Source organism: Panthera onca, chromosome F2 (assembly GCF_046562875.1).
Source record: "Panthera onca isolate mPanOnc1 chromosome F2, mPanOnc1 haplotype 2, whole genome shotgun sequence".
Classification (NCBI taxonomy): domain Eukaryota; kingdom Metazoa; phylum Chordata; class Mammalia; order Carnivora; family Felidae; genus Panthera; species Panthera onca.
Genome location: NC_138356.1, coordinates 79,007,167 through 79,026,591, shown reverse-complemented (window position 1 = coordinate 79,026,591; position 19,425 = coordinate 79,007,167). Strand labels below are relative to the sequence as shown.

The 19,425-nt window shown below is 54.4% G+C and overlaps 1 protein-coding gene across 1 annotated transcript in view; it reads left to right on the top strand.

Moving 5' to 3' along the window:
* COL22A1 (collagen type XXII alpha 1 chain) overlaps positions 1 to 19,425 on the top strand; it is a 259,389-nt gene that overhangs the window by 56,414 nt on the left and 183,550 nt on the right. Inside the window, exons 5-9 of the mRNA XM_078441921.2 lie at positions 1,145 to 1,256; positions 5,495 to 5,618; positions 10,268 to 10,543; positions 17,030 to 17,110; positions 18,191 to 18,307. Coding sequence (XP_078298047.2) covers positions 1,145 to 1,256; positions 5,495 to 5,618; positions 10,268 to 10,543; positions 17,030 to 17,110; positions 18,191 to 18,307 — 710 coding nt within the window. The remainder of the gene's footprint in view (positions 1 to 1,144; positions 1,257 to 5,494; positions 5,619 to 10,267; positions 10,544 to 17,029; positions 17,111 to 18,190; positions 18,308 to 19,425) is intronic.

Sequence of the window (19,425 nt, the reverse complement as noted above, 5' to 3'; positions counted from 1 at the left end):
ATACAATCCTATGAGGTACATTCTAAAACAACCCCAGTTTTATAGATGATGAGACGGGTGCTCAGAGATGTTAGGCAACCTGCCTAAGGTCACACAGCAAGGACCCTGTGGTCAGGAACGCAGCCTAGATCGGCCCAAGTCTGCCACTCTAACTCTCATTCGGTGCTAAACCTTTCCTGTCCCTGCTGTTTCTTACACCAGGCTTGGAGCAGCAGGGTTTAGTGTTGCAAGATGGGTGCATCATCACCGTACAAGCCCTGTGACCTCACCTCGTGGCAGCACCTTAGAAGGTTGGAGATCCCCCACAGTCGTCCTAAAGTCTCGTGGCTCAGGTGTCGCCTGGACCCAGGGTCGTGTTGGCCCTGGGGATGCAGACACGAGTGCTCCCACGCGTGCCCTCCATTGGCTTCCTTGAACCTGCGTGAGCTTTCCCGTTGCCCGAGGAACAGAGTTTGAGCTAGTAGGTCACGTTGTCACCTTGGTGTGGGCACTGTGCTCAGGCTCCTCTGAGAACCCGCTGTCCTGGCCTGTGGGACTCGAGTCGGGACAGTCGTGTAGGGGACGTGGTAAGGACGTGCTGCTGGTGGTGGGTCCATCGTGAGCGGTTCTCGTGGCCGCCCTACGGCCGTGGGTGTCATTGCCCTCCCTTTACGACCAAGTGGCCGGTGCTGTTCAAGTGGCCGACGTCCACATGGCACGTGCCCGAGCTGATCACCCCCTTGCGTCCCCAGCTCCCCCAGCGCTCAGGTCATGACTTTTCCTTTACGTACATCACCAGGGCACACGAGGTCCTCTCTCAGAGCCAAAACAGAACAGAACAAAACAAAGTGTTTTTTGCAAAGTGTTCCTGGGGAAGCTTCCTAACACCTGCCCTGGCCGGGCAGCCAGGACACCTCCCATTTCTTTGGAAAACTCAGGTCTGCAGTTTCTCCCGCACGTTCCCCGCAACTGGAAATGGAAGCCGCACATCTCCTTACTTTGTTGTTGATGTTTTCTCCCGAATTGTATTGAGCAGTTCCCTCCGCTGACATCCCACGCCCGCTCCCCTTGGGCAGGGTGGGCAGCTCCCTTTGCAGAGCGGTGTTCCCCTCCCTGGTCTCCCGTGCTCCTCCCCACCACTCACCCCCGTTCTTCTCCTTGACAGGTTTTGACCTGATGGATTTGTTCCGTGTGAAGGAGATCCTGGGGAAGAGAGACAACGGAGCACAGAGTTCCTATGTCCGGATGGGATCCTTCCCTGTGGTGCAGAGGACAGAGTGAGTGCTCACCTCTCCTTCGGGACTTGCCCTGGACGCCGGCAAAGCGTGGGAAGGCGGCCAGGCAGCTGTGGTTGCACACTGAGCACTGAGAGGGGCTCGAAACTACTCAGCGCCCTGGGGAGGTCGCCTGGGGAGGTCGGAGACAAAGCGACCGAGCCACTGCCCTGGGAATGCAACCTGTTTCTTAGCAGATCTGTCACTGTTGTCTTTATCGGTTCCCGGGTCCTTCTGTACCCTGCTCTCCATATGGATTTGGCGTTAATCATTCATGCATGCATTTGTGTTTCTGTCAGTTCGTTAAACAACAAACATTTATGGCCGTAGGTAACGTGGGGCCCCCTCTGGACCAGCCACTGTAGTACATGTCAGGCACAGCACCGCCCAGCCTCACGTAGTCAGTTTGGCCACTGGCACCCCGGTTTCAATGTTTATTGGGTGCCTGGCCTCACACAAGTTATTGGACGCCCCAGTGCCTCAACTGTGTCCTGTTTTCACCAGATGTGAGTGTTTCTGCCCCGCAGAATTGTTGAGAGGATTATAGCACACATTTGTCCGGGGGCTGACACCTGTTGGGTCTCTGGTCAAGGGCTGATGATGATACCAAAGTCAGCGTTCCATTCTGCCCACTTTGAGGCAGACAGATCTTCTGAAAACAGAAGTGATATTTCATCATGACTCTCCTTCTCCATCTAGCAATTAAAGTTCCTTAATTGCTCCCAAGTGTCCCAAGGGCAAGAAAGGTCCTGTGTGTGATGTGACCCATTCCTACTTTTTTGGCCTCAGCCTTATCCCCTGGCTCCTTGTCTGGCTCCTCTTTCTCTGTTCTGGGAGCTTCTAGGCACCTTCTACCCACCACAGGGCTTCGTTCATGCTCTTCCTTCTATCTGAGACTTCCTGTTCTTCCTTCAGACCAGTGCTGAACCATGATGCTCTCAAAGATGCCTTTCCTCACCTCCAAAACTACCTCAGGCCTCCCCCTATCTTGTCTCATTACAACCTGCATTCCTGCATAAAACAAAGTGGCCAAGTTGCAGCTAATTATTTAATGGTGTAATTATTCATTTAGACTGTCTTCTCTGCTCAGCAAGAAGCCTGAGCAGGGAGCTAAGTCTGGTCTCTGCTGCAGAGCCAGCATTAAAATGAGATCTTCCTGGAGGAGGGGATCATTCAGTTTCTGTGGAATGGATGGATGGATGGATGGATGCATCAGTCCATCCCTAGTTAGTGAAAATGCCCCGTCAGGTCTGATCCCAGCAAACGTGAGCTGGGAACACCAGGCCACAGAGCTGGATTTGGATGTGTGCATTTTCTTTTGTTTTTTTAATGTTAATTTATTTTTGAGAGAGACACAGTGCAAGTCTCCAATGAAACCCTTGGAGCTAACAGAATCATGGCTGCAGGTGCCAATCTGTGCGGCGTTTCTGGAGCAGTGGATCTGGGCTCCAATTACGCTGAGTCCTTCTGAGAGGGGATTTCTATATGGTACCAAGTTGCTTTTTTTTTCTTGTTAAGTTTGAGAGAGAGACAGCATGAGCATGGGAGGGGCAGAGAGAAAGAGAGAGAGAGAACCCCAAGCAGGCTCCGCACTGTCTGCACAGAGCCAGATCTGAGGCTTGAACTCATGAAATAATGAGATCAAGACCTGAGCAGAAACCGGGATTGGAAACTTAACCAACAGAGCTGCCCAGATGTCCCCCAAGTTTGTTTTAGTTGCAAAACGTGGGAAACAAAATCAGACCCAAAGAAGCTCTGATATTTCTTTTTATATTAATGTTTATTTTTATTTTTTTTATTTTTGAGAGAGACAGAGACAGAATGCGAGTGGGTTAGGGGCAGAGAGAGAGGGAGACACAGAATCCGAAGCAGGCTCCAGGCTCTGAGCTGTCAGCACAGAGCCTGACGCGGGGGTTGAACTCACGAGCTGTGAGATCATGACCTGAGCCGAAGTCGGACACTCAACCGACTGAGCCACCCAGGCGCCCCAGAAGCTCTGATATTTCAAGGGAGAATAGCATTCTTGTAATTTTTAAAGCTTTAGATTCATGCACAAATATATAGACAGGTGTAATTTTTTATTTGCAGGTGAATTGTGTGCATAACGTAAAGGGGTGTCACTTTCAGTATTAATGTTTTTCTCACATATGTAATGTTTAATGGGCAGTTTACACACCTTGTCTAATTTATTTCTCACTACAGTGGGTCAGGGGAGCAAGGCAGGTATTATTGTCATCATTTTTGCCATGTGACGACAGAGACTGTAAGTGGGACAGTCGTGTGTCCACCATCATGGGGTGCGTACGAGGCAGAAGTTGGCACAAAGTCGGGTCGTCCAGCTCCATGGCGTTTGTGTTTCCCATTGTGATCTTGTTATCTTCTGTGTTACTTGTGGAAGGGATTGGTTTGGGCCACTTTTGTTTCCTTTAGATATTCTCTGTCAATGCCCATTCCCCCCTCCTGATCATAATACCTTTTTCATAAGCTATATATGCTTATATGGGTGCTTATGTTTATATAAATGTCCTCAGAAAAAGTCCTGGTCTCTCTCTCTTTATCTAAATATAGAGAGACAAATATAGATGCAGATTTGTAGATCTGTGCTACATAGATCTGCTTATCTGCAAGGATCCATCTGTATTTATCTATGTGTATATAGATGTCAAATGTGCACAGATATGTGTTGTTTCAAAAGTATAAGAAAAAGGTGTGTTTGAAGAAACAGTTCCATGGTTTGACTCATTACTGAAATCAGAAGAAAAATGAGATGAAACGCAGTGTCTATTGTGGCAGCAAAGCCCATGTCTGTGCAGTCAGGTGAGAAAGGCCCATCTTCCCCCCGTGGGGACAGTCACCATCCTCACCCCTCAGTTCTTTGGGGGCCCAGCACTGAGTGACAGGCTGCTCCTAGTGCCTGGAGGTGAGCTGGGTGAAATCCCGGCTCAGAGAATGACTCTGAACAGCGGGGGCTCCCTCCCAGCTTGGATCTGAGAACCGAGAATCCCACAAGGAGACCAGTCTGTGCTCACAGGCTCTGCAGCCAAATCAGGGGTCCCAGAGGGTCTGTGAGCCGGGAACCAGGAACCCAGACGCCTCTTCATTTCCCTTCCCGGCTTTCTGGCCAGACAACTTCCACCCCCTCCATTGGAGAAGTCAGTGCCCTGCAGTCCCCAGGCAGGGCCCTGCCCCCGGAGCAGGACGTGGTCCCAGTGTGGCCAGGTTCTTTGGCGTGAGGGTGCCACCAGTGGATGGTTAAGGGAACTGCTCTGGGGACAGGGCCCCCTCTCCGTGTGGGTCTCTGCCCAGCCACCTACCAGCCAGATTGCGCCCTGTTAACCCTCAGGTACAACGTGATGATCAGATCACCTCCTTTGTAACTCCTGTGACGAACAGTTTTCATTCTTTTTCTTTTTAAAAAGTTTTTATTTATTCTTTTTTATTTTTCATTATTTTTTTAAGTATTCATTTATTTTGAGAGAGAGAGAGAGTGAGCAGGGGAGGGGCAGAGAGAGAGAGAGAGAGAATCCCAAGCAGGCTCCACACTGTCAGCACAGAGCCCAACGAGGGGCTCAAACTCACGAACCATGAGATCATGACCTGAGCCAAAGTCAGACACCCAACCGACTCAGCCACCCAGGCATCCCTCAACAGTTTTCATTCTGAGCGTGGAGGACAAAGACAAGAACGGGACCCTCTGGGCAGAGCTGAGGGGAGCTGAAGTCCCCCCAGATGAGGGCCTGGCTCCCCACGCTGGGCAGGGACCTGGGGCTCTGCTCCATGGAGACGGGAGGATGTCCTGGGGCACAGGGTAGGGGACCATGCAGCATGAGACACAGCAGCTGGGCCCTGCTGAGAAGGAGCAGGCAGGGGGAGAAGGCGGGTACATTCGGCTGCATTTGACCCAGACGGTGGGTGGGTGGCAGCTTAGCGTCTAACATTGATTTTGTCGAATGGTGATGGTCGAGTCAGAGAGGCTTACATGCACCAAGGGGGTACATTTGAAGGCCTGGGGAGACAGTGAAGGGGCCACAGCAAAGGTCTACAGAGGCTCATCTCGAGGCCCCGATCGAAGGAGGCAGTAAAGACAGGTGAGAAGGTGGATGTTAGAGATGCTCGGGAGGTCATTCGGCAGGACGTACTGACCCACGGGGCACCTGCTCTCGGGAAGCGTGAGAGATCATCCCTTGCAGCCCGCACGCTCATTGCTAAGCCCACTGTCGTCCGTCTCCGTCCCCCTCCAGGGATGTGTTCACACAAGGTTTGCCTGATGAGTATGCCTTCGTCACCACCTTCCGGTTCAGGAAAACGTCTCGGAAAGAAGACTGGTACATCTGGCAGGTCATTGACCAGTACGGGATCCCACAGGTAGGAGCGGCCGTGTCTCAGGGGCCGGGAGCTTTCTGTTTCCTTCTCGTGGGGATGGTGTCATCCGCCGTGTTTTCTCCAGGGCCGTCCATCCTGGGCCCAGGAGATCACGAGTCTGGTGTATGAAGCCCCAGAGAGACGTGGCTTCTTTCCCTGAGGGCAGGTCTGTTCCTGGCACTCTGGGTGAGGGGAGGCAGGAGACCTCGTCCCTTCCTGCCCTACAGGTGCTCAGCCGAACCAGGGAGGTGGCTCTGTTAGAGCGGCACAGCTCGTGATAACAGCGGAAGGCGTAGCTCAGGGTCAGCTAGTCCTGGGTTCAGATCTTGTGTCTGTGCCTTTCTTGGTGTGGGCCTGAGACATGCGAGCTTAGCGTCCTGAGTCCTGATGCTCCTCGCGGTCACGTGGAAACAGCTGCCACGGGTGGTTGGGGAAGGTGGGGTGAGCCACGTCTCTCATGCATCTAGAACAACGCCTCTTATGTGAACATGTCGTGTTACATCGCTTCCCTTCTTACGCCATTCTGCTCTTACCCCGAGTGCCGTTCTTGGCCATCTCAGGTGCGTTTTGGCGTTCTGCCCCCTCGAAGGTAGAACGACTCACCAGCGGCACGCAGCCAAGTCAGGAAGCGGGGTCTCAAAGAGGCATTGGCACAACACGCTGGTTTGAGTTGCAGGCGACACTGAGTTTTGTGCCCGTGCCAAGTCCCCAGTGCAGGGACCGTCCCCGTCTTCGTCATTTACCCTTGTCCCCTTTTGAAGACGTACTCCTCTTCAGCGGGCGGACCCGGTCTGTATTTTCATTTGAGGCTGAAATGGAAACGTGCTCAACTGGACCCCTGTGGCCACACTCGTGGGCTGTGGCCAGAGGACACGCTGCTCCACATGGCGAGCTGCGGGCCGGGCCGTGTACCGTGGTGAGGGCTAGACTCTGATGCCGCACGGGCTCGTTGATGCACCCCTGCTCTCTGTAGGGGCGAGAGACCGTCCTGGGCACTTCGTATATCGAGGCTGTGGGTCTTCTTCCCAGCCTGTTGCCATCTTGCCAGGAGGGGACTGAGTATGTGCGGTTTGTCCCCTGTCTGAAGGAAAAGAGGGATTTGAACCCAGGGAGCCCAGCTCTGCGTCTGTCTCTTATCCACCGTGCCCAGCTGGCTCCTGTCTCCCTCAGTCCTGCTAAATGATGTTTCCAGAGCATCCCTGGTCAGACTGAGATGCGAAACGTTTTCGGCCCTGACGGCTGAGTGCCCTGATTTCCTGAGTGTGGGAGGCTGGACGGAACAGATGAGGCTCCTCTCCGGAGGCCGGTTGTCTGGAGGGCAGGCAGCTCATGGTGTCTCTCATTCACGTCCACCTCCGGCACGTGGGTCTTCCTTCTCCAGTTTCGCAGGGTCTGGTGCAGTGGGACTGGGCCCCCGCCATGCATTCTTGCGGGGCAAACCCCCGCCCCCTCGTCTGGGTTCTCTTCCCTCATGGCATTTGCAGAGCTGTGTGGGATTGCTGTCTGCCATGCCTGCGTCCTCCCCTCCTCTTTCCGGAATGAGCCATGGGCTGGGACACTACAGAGCCGTGCAGAGATGGCCCGCCTCGGAGGACCTCAGGCTCCTCTGCAAGGAGGCACCTGGCATTTCGATTTCATTGAGCGAGCCTTGATGGAGCACGGTTCCCTGGCGGTCTGAGGGTGGCCCCTTCTCGCCCCGGGGGACATACTGGCCAGACACAGGGAAGATGGACAGAGGCCTGCCGGAAGGGATGTGTAGGCGGAATGCTGTGATTCTCTTGGTCCTGCAGACCTAGATCTTTGTATCTATCCATCACTGCATTTAGTATTTCCAACCACACTCGCGTTGGTGTTCTCCTCACTTGTCATCCACTCATTCCAGATACGGTCGAGGGACAGGAAGGAGGCTGGCCCCGCACATCAGAGATGAGGCTCCAGAAGTTTGGGGAGGGGACAAGGTTCCTTGTCAGCAGTGGAGGGACTTCTGTTTGAGCCCAGGCTCTGGGAGGTGGGCAGGTCCAAAACAGGAAGACCGATTTGGAGACTGCTGTAGTCATTGAAGCAAAAGATGATGTTGACCCAGACCGCTGGTAACACTAAACTGGGTGGAAATGGTCAGATCCTGGATGTATTTTGAAGGCAGATCCAGTAGGATTTGCTGATGGATCTGAGCCTTGAGGTGCCTTCCTGAGGTCCCCAGCTGGCCCTGGTGGACACAGGACTCTGGCCTGCCAGGCGCCACTCTGCGCTCTGTGTCTTCCAAAGAAATTTACATCCTGAAAGGAAAGCCGTGTCCTCATGAGGCTCCCGCGGTGGTTCAGGGACCCAGGACTCAAACATGGGAGAGCACTTTCTAGAAACAGAAGACCATGATTAATAATAGAAATATTAGGGTATGAGGATTAGAAGTGTACTAGATTGTTGGCCAGGGTTCATAGTTTTCTGTGTTTTACCAACACAGCACGCAGTGCAAAAAAACCCCCCAAATCTCCCTCCTCCACTGTCCAGAGGTCACGTGGGGCCCAGAAAGAGAAACCAGAGCACCTGGGTGGTGTTACAAGAGCTGTGGCTGATGCCCAGCAGTGTGTGGGCACCTTCCTTCAACCTGAGGGCTCTCATTCACTCATTCAGTACCTTTTTTGGGGGGGGTGGCACTATGTGCTGAGTGTTGTCCTCACCCCTGAAGAGAGGGCAAGAGAGACAAAGTGCCTGCTTACGAGGATGGGGCAGGACAGTCAGGAAACAGGTGAGCAAGAGAAATGAACACTGACCAAGCACTCTGAGAACGAGAACAAGTGAATGGAACAAGTGGGGGGATGATGCGAGAGCACGTGAGCAGGCTGGAATCCAACTGTGTGTGTGTGTGAGAGAGAGAGAGAGAGAGAGAGACAGAGACAGAGAGAGAGAGACAGAGAGAGAGTGAGTGAGTCGGAGAAGGCTTCCACTGTGTGATGCCGTTCAATTTAGTCCCTTTTTCATTATGGCTAATACTCAGAGCAGCACCTGGAATATGGTTGACGCTGCATAAGTGTTTTACATACACCATGTTGATTCACTTAATCCTCATAATGACTTGGTGATGTAGGTGCCATCATTGGTGACATTTTACGAACGGGGAAATGGCACAGAGAGGTTAAATCACTTGCCCGAGGACACACAGCTCAGAAGTGACTTGCCGGTTCGGGTGTAGGCAGACAGCCGACAGCCCCAGTTTTGGGAGAGGGTTTTAAGAAAGTGGCCAGGGTTAAGGTTAATGATGAGGTTAAGGGTCAGAGTTAAGGAAGCCGACAAGGGATACTGAGGTGCGTCCTGGGATTAGTAATAGCAAGAAGCGGCACCTAGGCGGCCTGGGCAGGGAAGGTTGGTGGTTCCTGGAGGCCATGGGTTCTGGAGCCATGGAGGAGAGCGAGTCCTCACGTGGCCTTGGTGTGTGGATGGACACAGCCACACCACCGGGAATTAGGCCCCAGACCCTGTCTTCCTGCCTAAGGTCTCCATGCCATGGGCTTCCCACGGGCCACGCTGATGAGAAGCCAAAGGGCACAGGAGCCCAGGTGCGGAAGTCCTTAGAGGTCAGACTTGGGGTGCCGGAGCTAGGCAGGGAGGGGTGGAGCATGGGCGTCAGGGCACATGAAGACTGGTCCCAGGGGGGGGCGGGGGCAAGAATATATTCATTCCTTCACTTGCTAATGAATACTTTTTTTTTTTAATGAAGGCTAAATATAAGTTCATTCATCTATTTGAGAGAGAGAGAGAGAGAGAGAGAGCAAGCACGGGAGGGGCAGAGAGAGAGGGAGAAAGAGAGAATCCCAAGCAGGAGAGCCCGATGCGGGGCTCAAACCCATGAACCTTGAGATCATGACCTGAGCCGAAAGCAAGAGTGGGACACTGAACCGACTGAGCCACCCAGGCACCCCGTGAATTCTTCTTTCTATACGTTACATAATCCCCCTTACCTTCATGTGTCTGTGTTTCGCACTGTCATATTGCTGACACGGGGCACCTTGCTTGCCTGCTGCAGATGGTGCTCAGTGAATACGTGTAAGGGAGGAAGCATGAGGGAGTGTCCATTCATTCATTCATTCATTCATTCAAAGAACAACAAAAGTAAAACTTTCTTCCAGAATTTCCCAGGCATTTTGCAAAGGGCGGGGCGTCCTCCAGTGAATGTGAAGATACGTGAGTCCTGCCCCTAAGGAAATTTATCCTCCTGGGACTTCAGTTTCATTCCCACAGTGGGAGACAGTGTGGGGTCTCAGCCTGGCATCTGGCTGGGCACGTTCTGTTTGGCCAGCCCAGGGTTTTACGGAAACCAACCGGGGTTTCTCACTGGTCTCGGGACTCAAGTGCTTTGGCGTGAGTTGTCCCACAGACGCACAGAAGTGCTCGTCCTGCATAGTGCCACCAGGCACGGGGTTGTGGCCCTGGATTCAGGTGGAGCCCAATTATTGCATACCCAGTGCAGGCTTAGGACAGCCTGCAAGTTGGCACCAGGGCTGAGGAGGGAACCGAGGCTTTGCCCAAGGTTGCCCAGCGGAGAGGGTCATAGCCAGGACGTGACTCTGGATTCTGCAGCCCCTTCCCCTCTCGCCCTCTCTCCCCTTGGGTCCCTCCCGTGCAGCTCAGGGGGCCTGTGGTCCTCTGCTCCCCAGGTCTCCATCCGGCTGGATGGCGAGAACAAGGCAGTGGAGTACGATGCCGTGGGCGCCATGAAGGACGCCGTGAGGGTGGTGTTCCAAGGCCCCCGGGTCAGTGACCTCTTTGACCGGGACTGGCACAAGATCGCCCTGAGCATCCAGGCCCAGAACGTCTCCCTGTACATCGACTGTGTGCTGGTGCAGACGCTGCCCATCGAGGAGCGGGAGAACATCGACATCCAGGGGAAGACCGTGATCGGCAAGCGCCTATATGACAGCGTGCCCATCGACGTGAGTACCGGGACGCGGGGATGGGGGGAGGCTCCTGCGCCCAAGGTCCTGGGGTCACCAGGGCAGGGAAGCCTTGGGAGTCAAGTGCCCTCGCCTCCCCCAGACTTGTCCGTTTCATTTGTCAAGATGTCATCTTGGACTGCTGTAGGAGGGAGGACCCCACCTCAGAAACCGTATTGGAACCCAGGGTCCCCTTCATTCATTCATGCATTCAGTTGTTCAGCTGGTCATTTTTCACATGTATATTGAGTACGTGCTGTGTACCAGGCGCTGTGCCCAGCAATGGGGACATCTGTCTGTGTATGTATCTGTAGGTAGTAGATACGGAGAATTCTAAACTTTCCTGTGTATTTAAATAGAGCCTTTTTTTTTTTTTGCTTTCTTCTCTGATTATAGAAAATTTGGAAAACACAGTATATGCAAAATAAGTAAAAAAAAAAAAATTGTCCTCCATGTACTGCCCGGGGATGACAACCGGTGGTAACTCCGTAATGGTACCAGTGTCCTCCCGTGTCCTTCCATCAGTGTTCTTTCTTCCTGCTCTTCCTGTCTCCTTTTCTCTCCTCTCTTTTTCTTTTTCCCTTAATTTGTATTTCTCTCCTCTGGAGCTGCCTCCGCACCTCCGTGCACACAGACGCGGGCACCGTAAATGCATGGCCCCGAGACGCGCATGCGCAGGGTGCTGGCACTCCCTGCGTGCGATCCCTTCAAGCCCAGGCAGCCTTACCTGCCACAGCAGGAGCATCCGCCTCCCAAGGAATAATCAGATCACGATTTGGGATAGCTCTCTCCAAAACCACCTCTTATCCTTTCTTACACTCTCACGCGTGTCTGTTATCAAAGATGTTGTTGGAGGTGAGCTCAGTTCTTTGGAGTTCCTGCAAACGATCCATGGTTATCCTAAATCCTAAATTTAGGCAATCCTAAAATTGCTTTTTGCTTTTCTTCCTAAGAGGATGGGTCAAAGCTTTTCTTCTTTCTTCTAGCTGCTTCGATGCACTTTATTACACGTTGTGTTTAGTTACTGATGTTTCCCCGTCCTAATCAGCAAGCCTTGGGTCTTGAACATGGTGCCATGTGTCCAAGGACACTTTCCTCATGAGGAGCACACCTGCCCGTCAAGTTTGAGCTGTAGACCAGCTGATAGGGTTCCACTGGGGCATGTGCCCTTACGATCAGTGATTAGGTTGTAAGGTAAACCATTTTTGACTTTCTCACATAATGTAAATTTCTCAACAAAGTGCCCGAACATTTATATGCCTACCACCGATGTACAGCAGTCCTATTTTCTTAAGTCCTCACTGGTATATTGATATATTTTATTTTTTAAAAGATTTTATTTTTAAACAACCTCTACGTGCAACATGGGGCTTGAACCCACAACCCCGAGATCAAGACTAAGCCAGCCACCTACTGAGCCAAGCAGATGCCCTGATGTATTTTATTTTTAAATGTTTTTTGTTTTGTTGATCTGATGGGCATATGATGGTATTTTTTTGTCTTTTCCACCTGTATTTCCCTGCTTCTGCCGCAAACAGCCATCCTGTGTATTTGATTGCCCACTTGACATCCCCTCGGTGACTGGGGATGCCCGTAGCATTTGCCTGTTTTTATGATTATGCTGTGTGGGTTTTTTTTTTTTCTAATGACTTCTAGATAATACATATATATTCTGAATATGAATTGCATATTTATTATACGTTGTGAATATTGTTTCCTGATCTGTCAAGCACAAACCATAAGCTAAAAAATTGAGTAATTTTGAACACCTCAAGATTCAAGAAATGGTGTTATGGCCAAAAAAAGCACCATAAACAATGTTAGAAAGTCTCTTACAACTTGCATTGTTAGCTGAATAAGAGATTGTGAACATTGCCAGTATGTACAGATTCCTTGAAATGAAGGCCAGAGAAGGCTGGCCAGAGGGAGTAGGGCAGAGGAGAGATGGGGCGGAGGGAGGCAGGTGGCACCCACGAGCCGTGCCCGCGCGTGTCCACCTCCAGTCCCCTTGAGTGGTCCTGCCGTGGTCACGCACGGAAGCGATCTCGACTGTGCCTGCTTGCTCCTTTGACCTCTGCAATGGAAACCAGGCTGATGCTTTCCGTATGTCGCTGCTGACAGGGTGAAATAAGATAGTAGACGTGGGCCCAAAGCAGAGAAAGAAAATCCTAAAAGCAAGTAAAGCTACAAAATCGTCACTCAGACTGCTGCAAATTCCAGCTGAGAGCACCACGCTGTGCCCGCCCCTTCGTGCCCCCACCCCGCATCCGATCCAGGCTGCCTCCCAACCTTAGGAAGCAGATACCATGAACACCTCAGTTCACGGCCGGGGAGAAGGACGCTCCTTGAGAAATGTCCTGGGTTTTCTCAGATCGCAGAGCCAAAACGTGGCAGAGTTGGGATTTCTGCTCAGACAGCCCGTCTTCAGTGCCCACCTGCAAACCACGCTTTGGCTAAGACCACGGGCGTCGGGGCCTGGTGAAGACAGAGCTGTGGCATGTGCACGATACAAGTACGGTCATGCCAGTCCCCGTCAGAGTGTGTGTTATTGTCACAAGCACAACCCCTTTAACCCTCCCCACACGCCACGGAGGGGGCATTGCTCCTGTGCTACAGGTGAAGAGTCCAGCTCACAGACAGTAGCTGGTTTGCTTAAGCCCCCCCCCCCACCACACCGCCAGCCCTGGGCCAGTGTGGGGTGAGGCAGGATGGGTCTTGGGAGCAGCCTGTCGGTGAAGCCTGTGGGAAGGGCAGAGGTAGGGCAGGGAAAGCTCAGCGTTGCATCCGAAGATATTCCCTGGGGCTGCAGGGAGCAGGTGGATGTAGAGGAGAAGGAGGGGTGGGCCGTTAGGGAGCAGTGAGAGGCCCAGCGGTTGGGGGCCTCCTCAGGGATAGCGAGGTTCCTGGTGCCTCCCGCTGAGGGTGGGGGTTCAAGAGGAATGGCCAAGGAAGCTGACAGGCATGTAGGCAGGGGGATGCGGTGAGGGTGCCATCCAGCTGGGGGAGAGCTGGGGATCAGAGTAGGGGTGGGGAGGGGCGATCCTGGGCCCTGAGGGTGGAGCTTGTCTGGGATGCTCGCAATGCCAGGGTGGGGGGCCCTTCCCCATCCCTGTCCAGAGGCCCCGCTGGCCTCCCCTTCCCTGTGTCTCAGGCCTCTGCCGGTCTCCCGAGTTGGTCAGTGAGGAGCATTCTCCCTCTCGGAGACCAGAGGGATTCACCTCTCCCACCCTCCACCTGTCCGGAGCCGTCTCCTGGCTGATGCTGGTGCTGGGGACCAGCACCCGCCGCCCTCCTCCGCAGGGTCAGCACCTGGGTCTCTGGGGCTGCCTGCCCAGCCGCTCTAGAGCAGGCCCCCAAGCCACGGTCAGCATCTAGCACGGGAGGACCGCAGGGACCAGCACACCTGTTGGCGCTCTTGTTCTCCTTCCATCGCGCCAGTTTGGGGGTCCGGCAGGCACCCCCACCTGGCGTCTGCGCACTAAGCGCTGGCCTGGAGCAGAGACACCTCACTCGCACTTTGCCTGGTCCTGCCCACTGTGTCCTCGTGCTCCCTGGGTTCATCCACATTGCAGCCCGAGAGCTCATTCGCCCCATTGTCCCCATTGATTTGTTTATATTTAAATGTTTACTTATTTATTTTGAGAGAGAGAGAGACAGGGCATGAGCGCAAGTGGGGGAGGGGCAGGGAGAGAAGGGGAGAGAGAGAATCCCAAGCGGTTTCCTCACGGTCAGCACAGAGCCCGACGTGGAGCTCGGCCTCCTGACCCTGAGATCATGACCAAGAGTCGGATGCTTTACCAGCTGAGCCACCCAGGCGCCCCCACGTTGTTTGCAAGGAGGTGCAGGCACAGAGAGATTCAATAACTTGCCCAGAATGGCCAAGTGGGTAAGCGGCTTCACAGTCTGCTTGTGGGTTCTGTGCTTTACTGGGTGTCTGGTACCCTGGGTGTGCGTCCTGCCTGACTCTCACCTTCGATGGTCGCATTAGGCCCTTAATTGGTCTCTTTGCACCCCCAGTGTGGAGTCTCGGGGCTCAGCGGGTCCCTTTCTCTCCTTTCACCACGCCATTAGCCGAGTGTCCACTTTGTATGCCATACTGGGAATCCCAGAACCTCTGACATTTGTCAACAGAATACCACACCCATTTCCCATTTCCAGCTGTGTTTCTAGCTTGAAAACAAATCCTAATGAAGTATGTGGCAGGAGATTCAATAAATTCCTCAGCCTGTTGTCAATCTTGCAAAAGCATGGGGTGGTCCAGGGCCTTGGACACAGCCAGAGAGACCACAGCACGGCTGCAGCTCTCCCTGTGACCCCCACACGCCTCTGTGCCTCACCTGGTCCTCGCCCAGTCCCACGAGGGTGCGTCACCGCCTTCACCCTACAGCAGAGGACACAGAGGCTTGGGTTGGCGTGCCTTGACCAGCTGTGATGAGAGGAGCAGGGCTGGGACCCAAACCAGATTTCAAGCTCCCTGCACTCCCTAGCCTGTTACCCCGGTGCAGCCAGAGAAGGGTCACCAAGCTGCGGGTGGTTGACCCTGGAGGAAAGCCGGGCCAGGGAAGACCACCTAGGCTGTCGTTCAGACAGAGTTACTGAGAGCATCGATGTGAGCAGAGAGCTGAGAGTCGAGTGGGGACCAGAGGGACGTCAGCGGGTAGGTTCCTGGCTTGGTGGAGGGAGGAGACCAGACGCAGGAGCAGGGTGGCCAGAGAATGATGGGACTTCAGGTGGCCGGAAAGGGGTCCCTCTGGCTCCCAGACCCTCTCAGCCACCTGGGAACCTCTCTGCCAGGCCCGGGCGTCTGTGCTCTGACCGTGACCCTGCGCGTCTGTCTCTTTCTTCCCCGGCCCTGTCCTCACAGCCTTGCCAAACGGACCAGCTGCTGGGTATGTGTTTGCTAATGAAGAAAGCAGGACCCTGTCTTGAAAATGGGCTTTGTTCAAAAGCACGACTGTATGTTTTGTCATTTTCTCCTGTTCTGCGGGCTGGCGTCTCACAGGAAGTAAAACAGACAGACGGATGGGATTGTTAACTGAACTGTGGGGTGGGGGGGTTGTATCCCCGGGGCACCTTCTAGAGCCAGCAGGATGAGGCCAAGCATTGAGCAGCCGCATGGCGGGTTCGCTGGGGCCCTCCAGCTGCAGCACAGGCCAGCCAGAGGTGGGTAAAGGGAGGCACGAGGCCAGGGGCACGTAGCACCCATGTTTAGTAAAATAAGCATCCCTCTATTCGCTGGTTCGGCTCAAGTTCCCTCAACAGATGTGTGTGCATACACCCATGCCTCCTTCCAACCATTCATTCTGGGCCTCTGGGACTCTGCCGGGTGCCAGAAACGGTTCTGGTGTTGGGGATCCAGAGGAAGACAGGGGAGAAGAGATGCCTCATGGGGTCTACGTGCTGGCAGGGAAGCAGGTTTTGAAAAGTAAACTAAGAAACGTGCGCAAAGACGTTTCGCGGCAGGGGACATAAAGTGACAGGCGATGGGGCCTGCACTCAGGTGGCACTTGTGGAGGTGAGGGCATCGTGGTTTGGGGAGGTGACTAGGAGTTCGCTGGGTTTTCAGGGACTTTCCTAGATGAGGGACCCCGTGTAAACGCACGGATGTGGGAAGCCAGGAGGTCGGGTGCTGTGGGATGTGAGTGCGGAGTGAGGGGAAGCACCCCTGGAAAAGCAGGCAGAGCCAGGTGCTGGGGGACCCGAGTGTCCCAGAGAAGGCCCGGGCTTTCTGTGCAGACTGTGTGTGCATGTGTGTATGCGTGGGCCTGTGTGTGCGTGTGCACATATACACGTGTTGTGTGTGCATCACACATGCGTGTGTTGTGTGGGTGTGTGCATGTGGATGTGTGTGTGCATGTGTGCATATTGCACATGCTTGCACGTGTGTGTTGTATGGGTGTGTGTGCAGACGCATATGTGTGCCTGCGTGCACGTGTGTATTGTGTGGGTGCAGACGTGTGTGTGTGTCCATATGTGTGTGTGTGCATGTGTGTGCATGTGTGGGTGTGTGGGCGCAAATGTGTGTGCATGCTGCACACCAAAACCCTTGTAAGTTGTGTTGAGGGACTGCGGTGTTAAAGGGGGTGATGGAGGCACATTTACTGTACAAAGTTGACTTGCGCAGCCGCGTGGAGATGCCATGTGGGTTGGGCGTGAGGTACTTTCAGAGGCTTCCAGAGACCGCGGTGAGAGCACCCTGAAAGGAGCTCTAAATAAACGCGGTGGCAGTGACGGGGGGCGGGAGGTGGCGTGTGACAGAGAGCCTAACCTGCAGCCTCCAACCTCCTTGCACTTGGGGCTGCCACTTCTAGAAGGGCGCGCAAGTAGGTGACACATAGGCTCCCCCTGGAGCTCAGCCCAGGGCGGGGGGTGGCCCGGGTCAGACCAGAAGGGACCCCGAGGAGGAGGTGGGGCCTGCTGGAACCATGGGGACTTCGGGCTGCTAAGTCCCCCGGGACTCACCCCCATCCTCATTATCCTTTCCAGTTTGACCTGCAGCGGATTGTGATTTACTGTGACTCCCGACACGCAGAATTGGAGACTTGCTGTGACATCCCCTCAGGCCCGGTGAGCAGACTCCTGCACGCAGAGGAGGGGAGGAAACTCAGAGGGACAGCGGTGTCCAGGGCCTAGGAACCGGCATCCAGGGGCCGGGGTGTGCCCACCTTCGGAATGTGGCCTGAAAGGGCTCCGTTTCCTGGGCACCCGGGGTGTGGGTTGGGAGTCACGCAGGCCCCTGGTGGGGCTGCAGTGGTCCTGGCTTCAGTCAGTGCCCTCGGGCTGCAGGCCGAGTGCTGGAGCCCAGCTGCAGGGAGAACAGACAGAGGCTGGCAGCATGGCCGTGGGAGGGACTGACCCGTGCTCAGAAGAGGGGAGACCGAGGCACCTTGGGCTGGTCGGCAGAGGGGAGGAGGCAGCTCGCAGGCAGGACTGGGAAGTTCAAGACAGACCAGAGTTTTTCCCCCTGACCCTCCAGGTGGGTCAGCCTCCCCCTGGGACCTCTCCACTTCTGCCCCCTTCCAGGCTCTCTCTCTCCAACCTCTCTAGCAAAACCAGTCCCAAGGCTGCTTGGAGGGCGGGCTTAGTGACAGGGCCTGTTCCCAGGGCTGAGGGCTGAGGTCCTCACACGGTGCTCCGTGGGCCCCGTGCTCTGGACGTGGTGATGGAAGCCACCAGCGCTTGGGGTTTAGACTCACACAGGCCTGACTCTGGACTGAGGAAGAGAAGGGGGTCAGGTAAGGGTCCATGAGAGCAGAGAGGTGGGAGGGGTAGAGGTGGTGGTAGGGAAAGAGGATATTACCAAGCACCTGCTGGGGGTCAGACACTGAGCTGTCCCACTGACTCCTCCTCATTGTGCATCAAGATAGACACACCCTTACCCCCATTCTGCAGAGTGTAACACTGAGGCTCAGAGGGGTTAGCAGTGCCTGTAGTTGCTGAGAAGCCAGCAGCTGAGAGCAGGTCGACCCAGGCCCTTCTGACTCCAAGGCCTCAGGAGCCCAGGACCCGTGGCCAGACATGACCCGACCTACCCCCCACCGCTCAAGTGCAGGCTCCTTGGGTTCCTGGCTCCCGTTGCGTGCACCCCTGCTGGGGCTCTGTGCAGAGTCAAGAGCCAGGTTCTAACCCACTGGGATTTCCTTTCAGTGCCAGGTGACTGTGCTAACGGAGCCTTTGCCCCCGCCCCAGCGGCCTCCCACCGTGGGCAGTGAACAAATCGGGTTTTTGAAGACCATCAACTGCTCCTGCCCGGCTGGAGAAAAGGTACCCTCCCCATTTGACCCTCAGCCCCCAGCCCGGAGCCCCCAGGGCTGAGCGGGGCAGGGTGGTCACCACGAGCAATGGCGGAGGTGGGAATTTCCCATCATGCACGAGGTCGGCCAGGGCGGATGGCCCCAGGTGCTGAGGGAGCCCTTCTTGTTCCTTGGACTCTTGTGTGTTGATGTTCCAGCTCATGAGGACGGAAGCTCTCAGACCTGTTAAGGTTTTCCTGGATTTAACCGTATTCCTGAGGTTTTTCTTGGCTCCTGCTGGTGCCCTCTCCACTCACATGCAAGTAATCAAACCAGATCTGGTTTGCGAATGAGGTTCAGAGTAGGCAGCATATAAGGAGAGTTTTATCTACTTTGCTTCTGATTTACAAACAGAGTGTTTCTATGAACACCACCAGCACCATCCACTAGCCTGGATTAAAGGTCTCCTCCGGCGCCCGAGGCCTTCACCTCTTCCGTTTTTCTGTAGACCGGTGGCCTTTTTTTTTTTTTTTTTTTTTTTTTTTTAATTTTTTTTTCAACGTTTTTTATTTATTTTTGGGACAGAGAGAGACAGAGCATGAACGGGGGAGGGGCAGAGAGAGAGGGAGACACAGAATCGGAAACAGGCTCCAGGCTCCGAGCCATCAGCCCAGAGCCTGACGCGGGGCTCGAACTCACGGACCGCGAGATCGTGACCTGGCTGAAGTCGGACGCTTAACCGACTGCGCCACCCAGGCGCCCCAGACCGGTGCCCTTTTTGATAACACACAACAAATATGAAAATACAACAAAATGAAACACCAACATTTTCCACTGTTTGAGCAGAAGAACTTCACCGAACACCCGAGGATGCCAAAAAGCAGTACTGTGCTGGGGAAGGTCCCCGCGAGGTTCTGGGGGGCCCGTAGCCCAGGGCCTTGCCCCACGGCCTGCAGTTACATCCCCTGCTACATCCACCCTCAGCTCGGGGCCAGCATCCCCGAGGTGTCAGTGACTTTGCAGGGGACGAGGCAGTCGGAAAGAAATGTGAAATCACGGTCAGGTTCGCAGGAATGGACCTACTTTTAGTACGCATGTCCTGGCAGGCAGACTCCCTCCTTCTCTCCCTCCCCTCCTCTTTCTCCATCA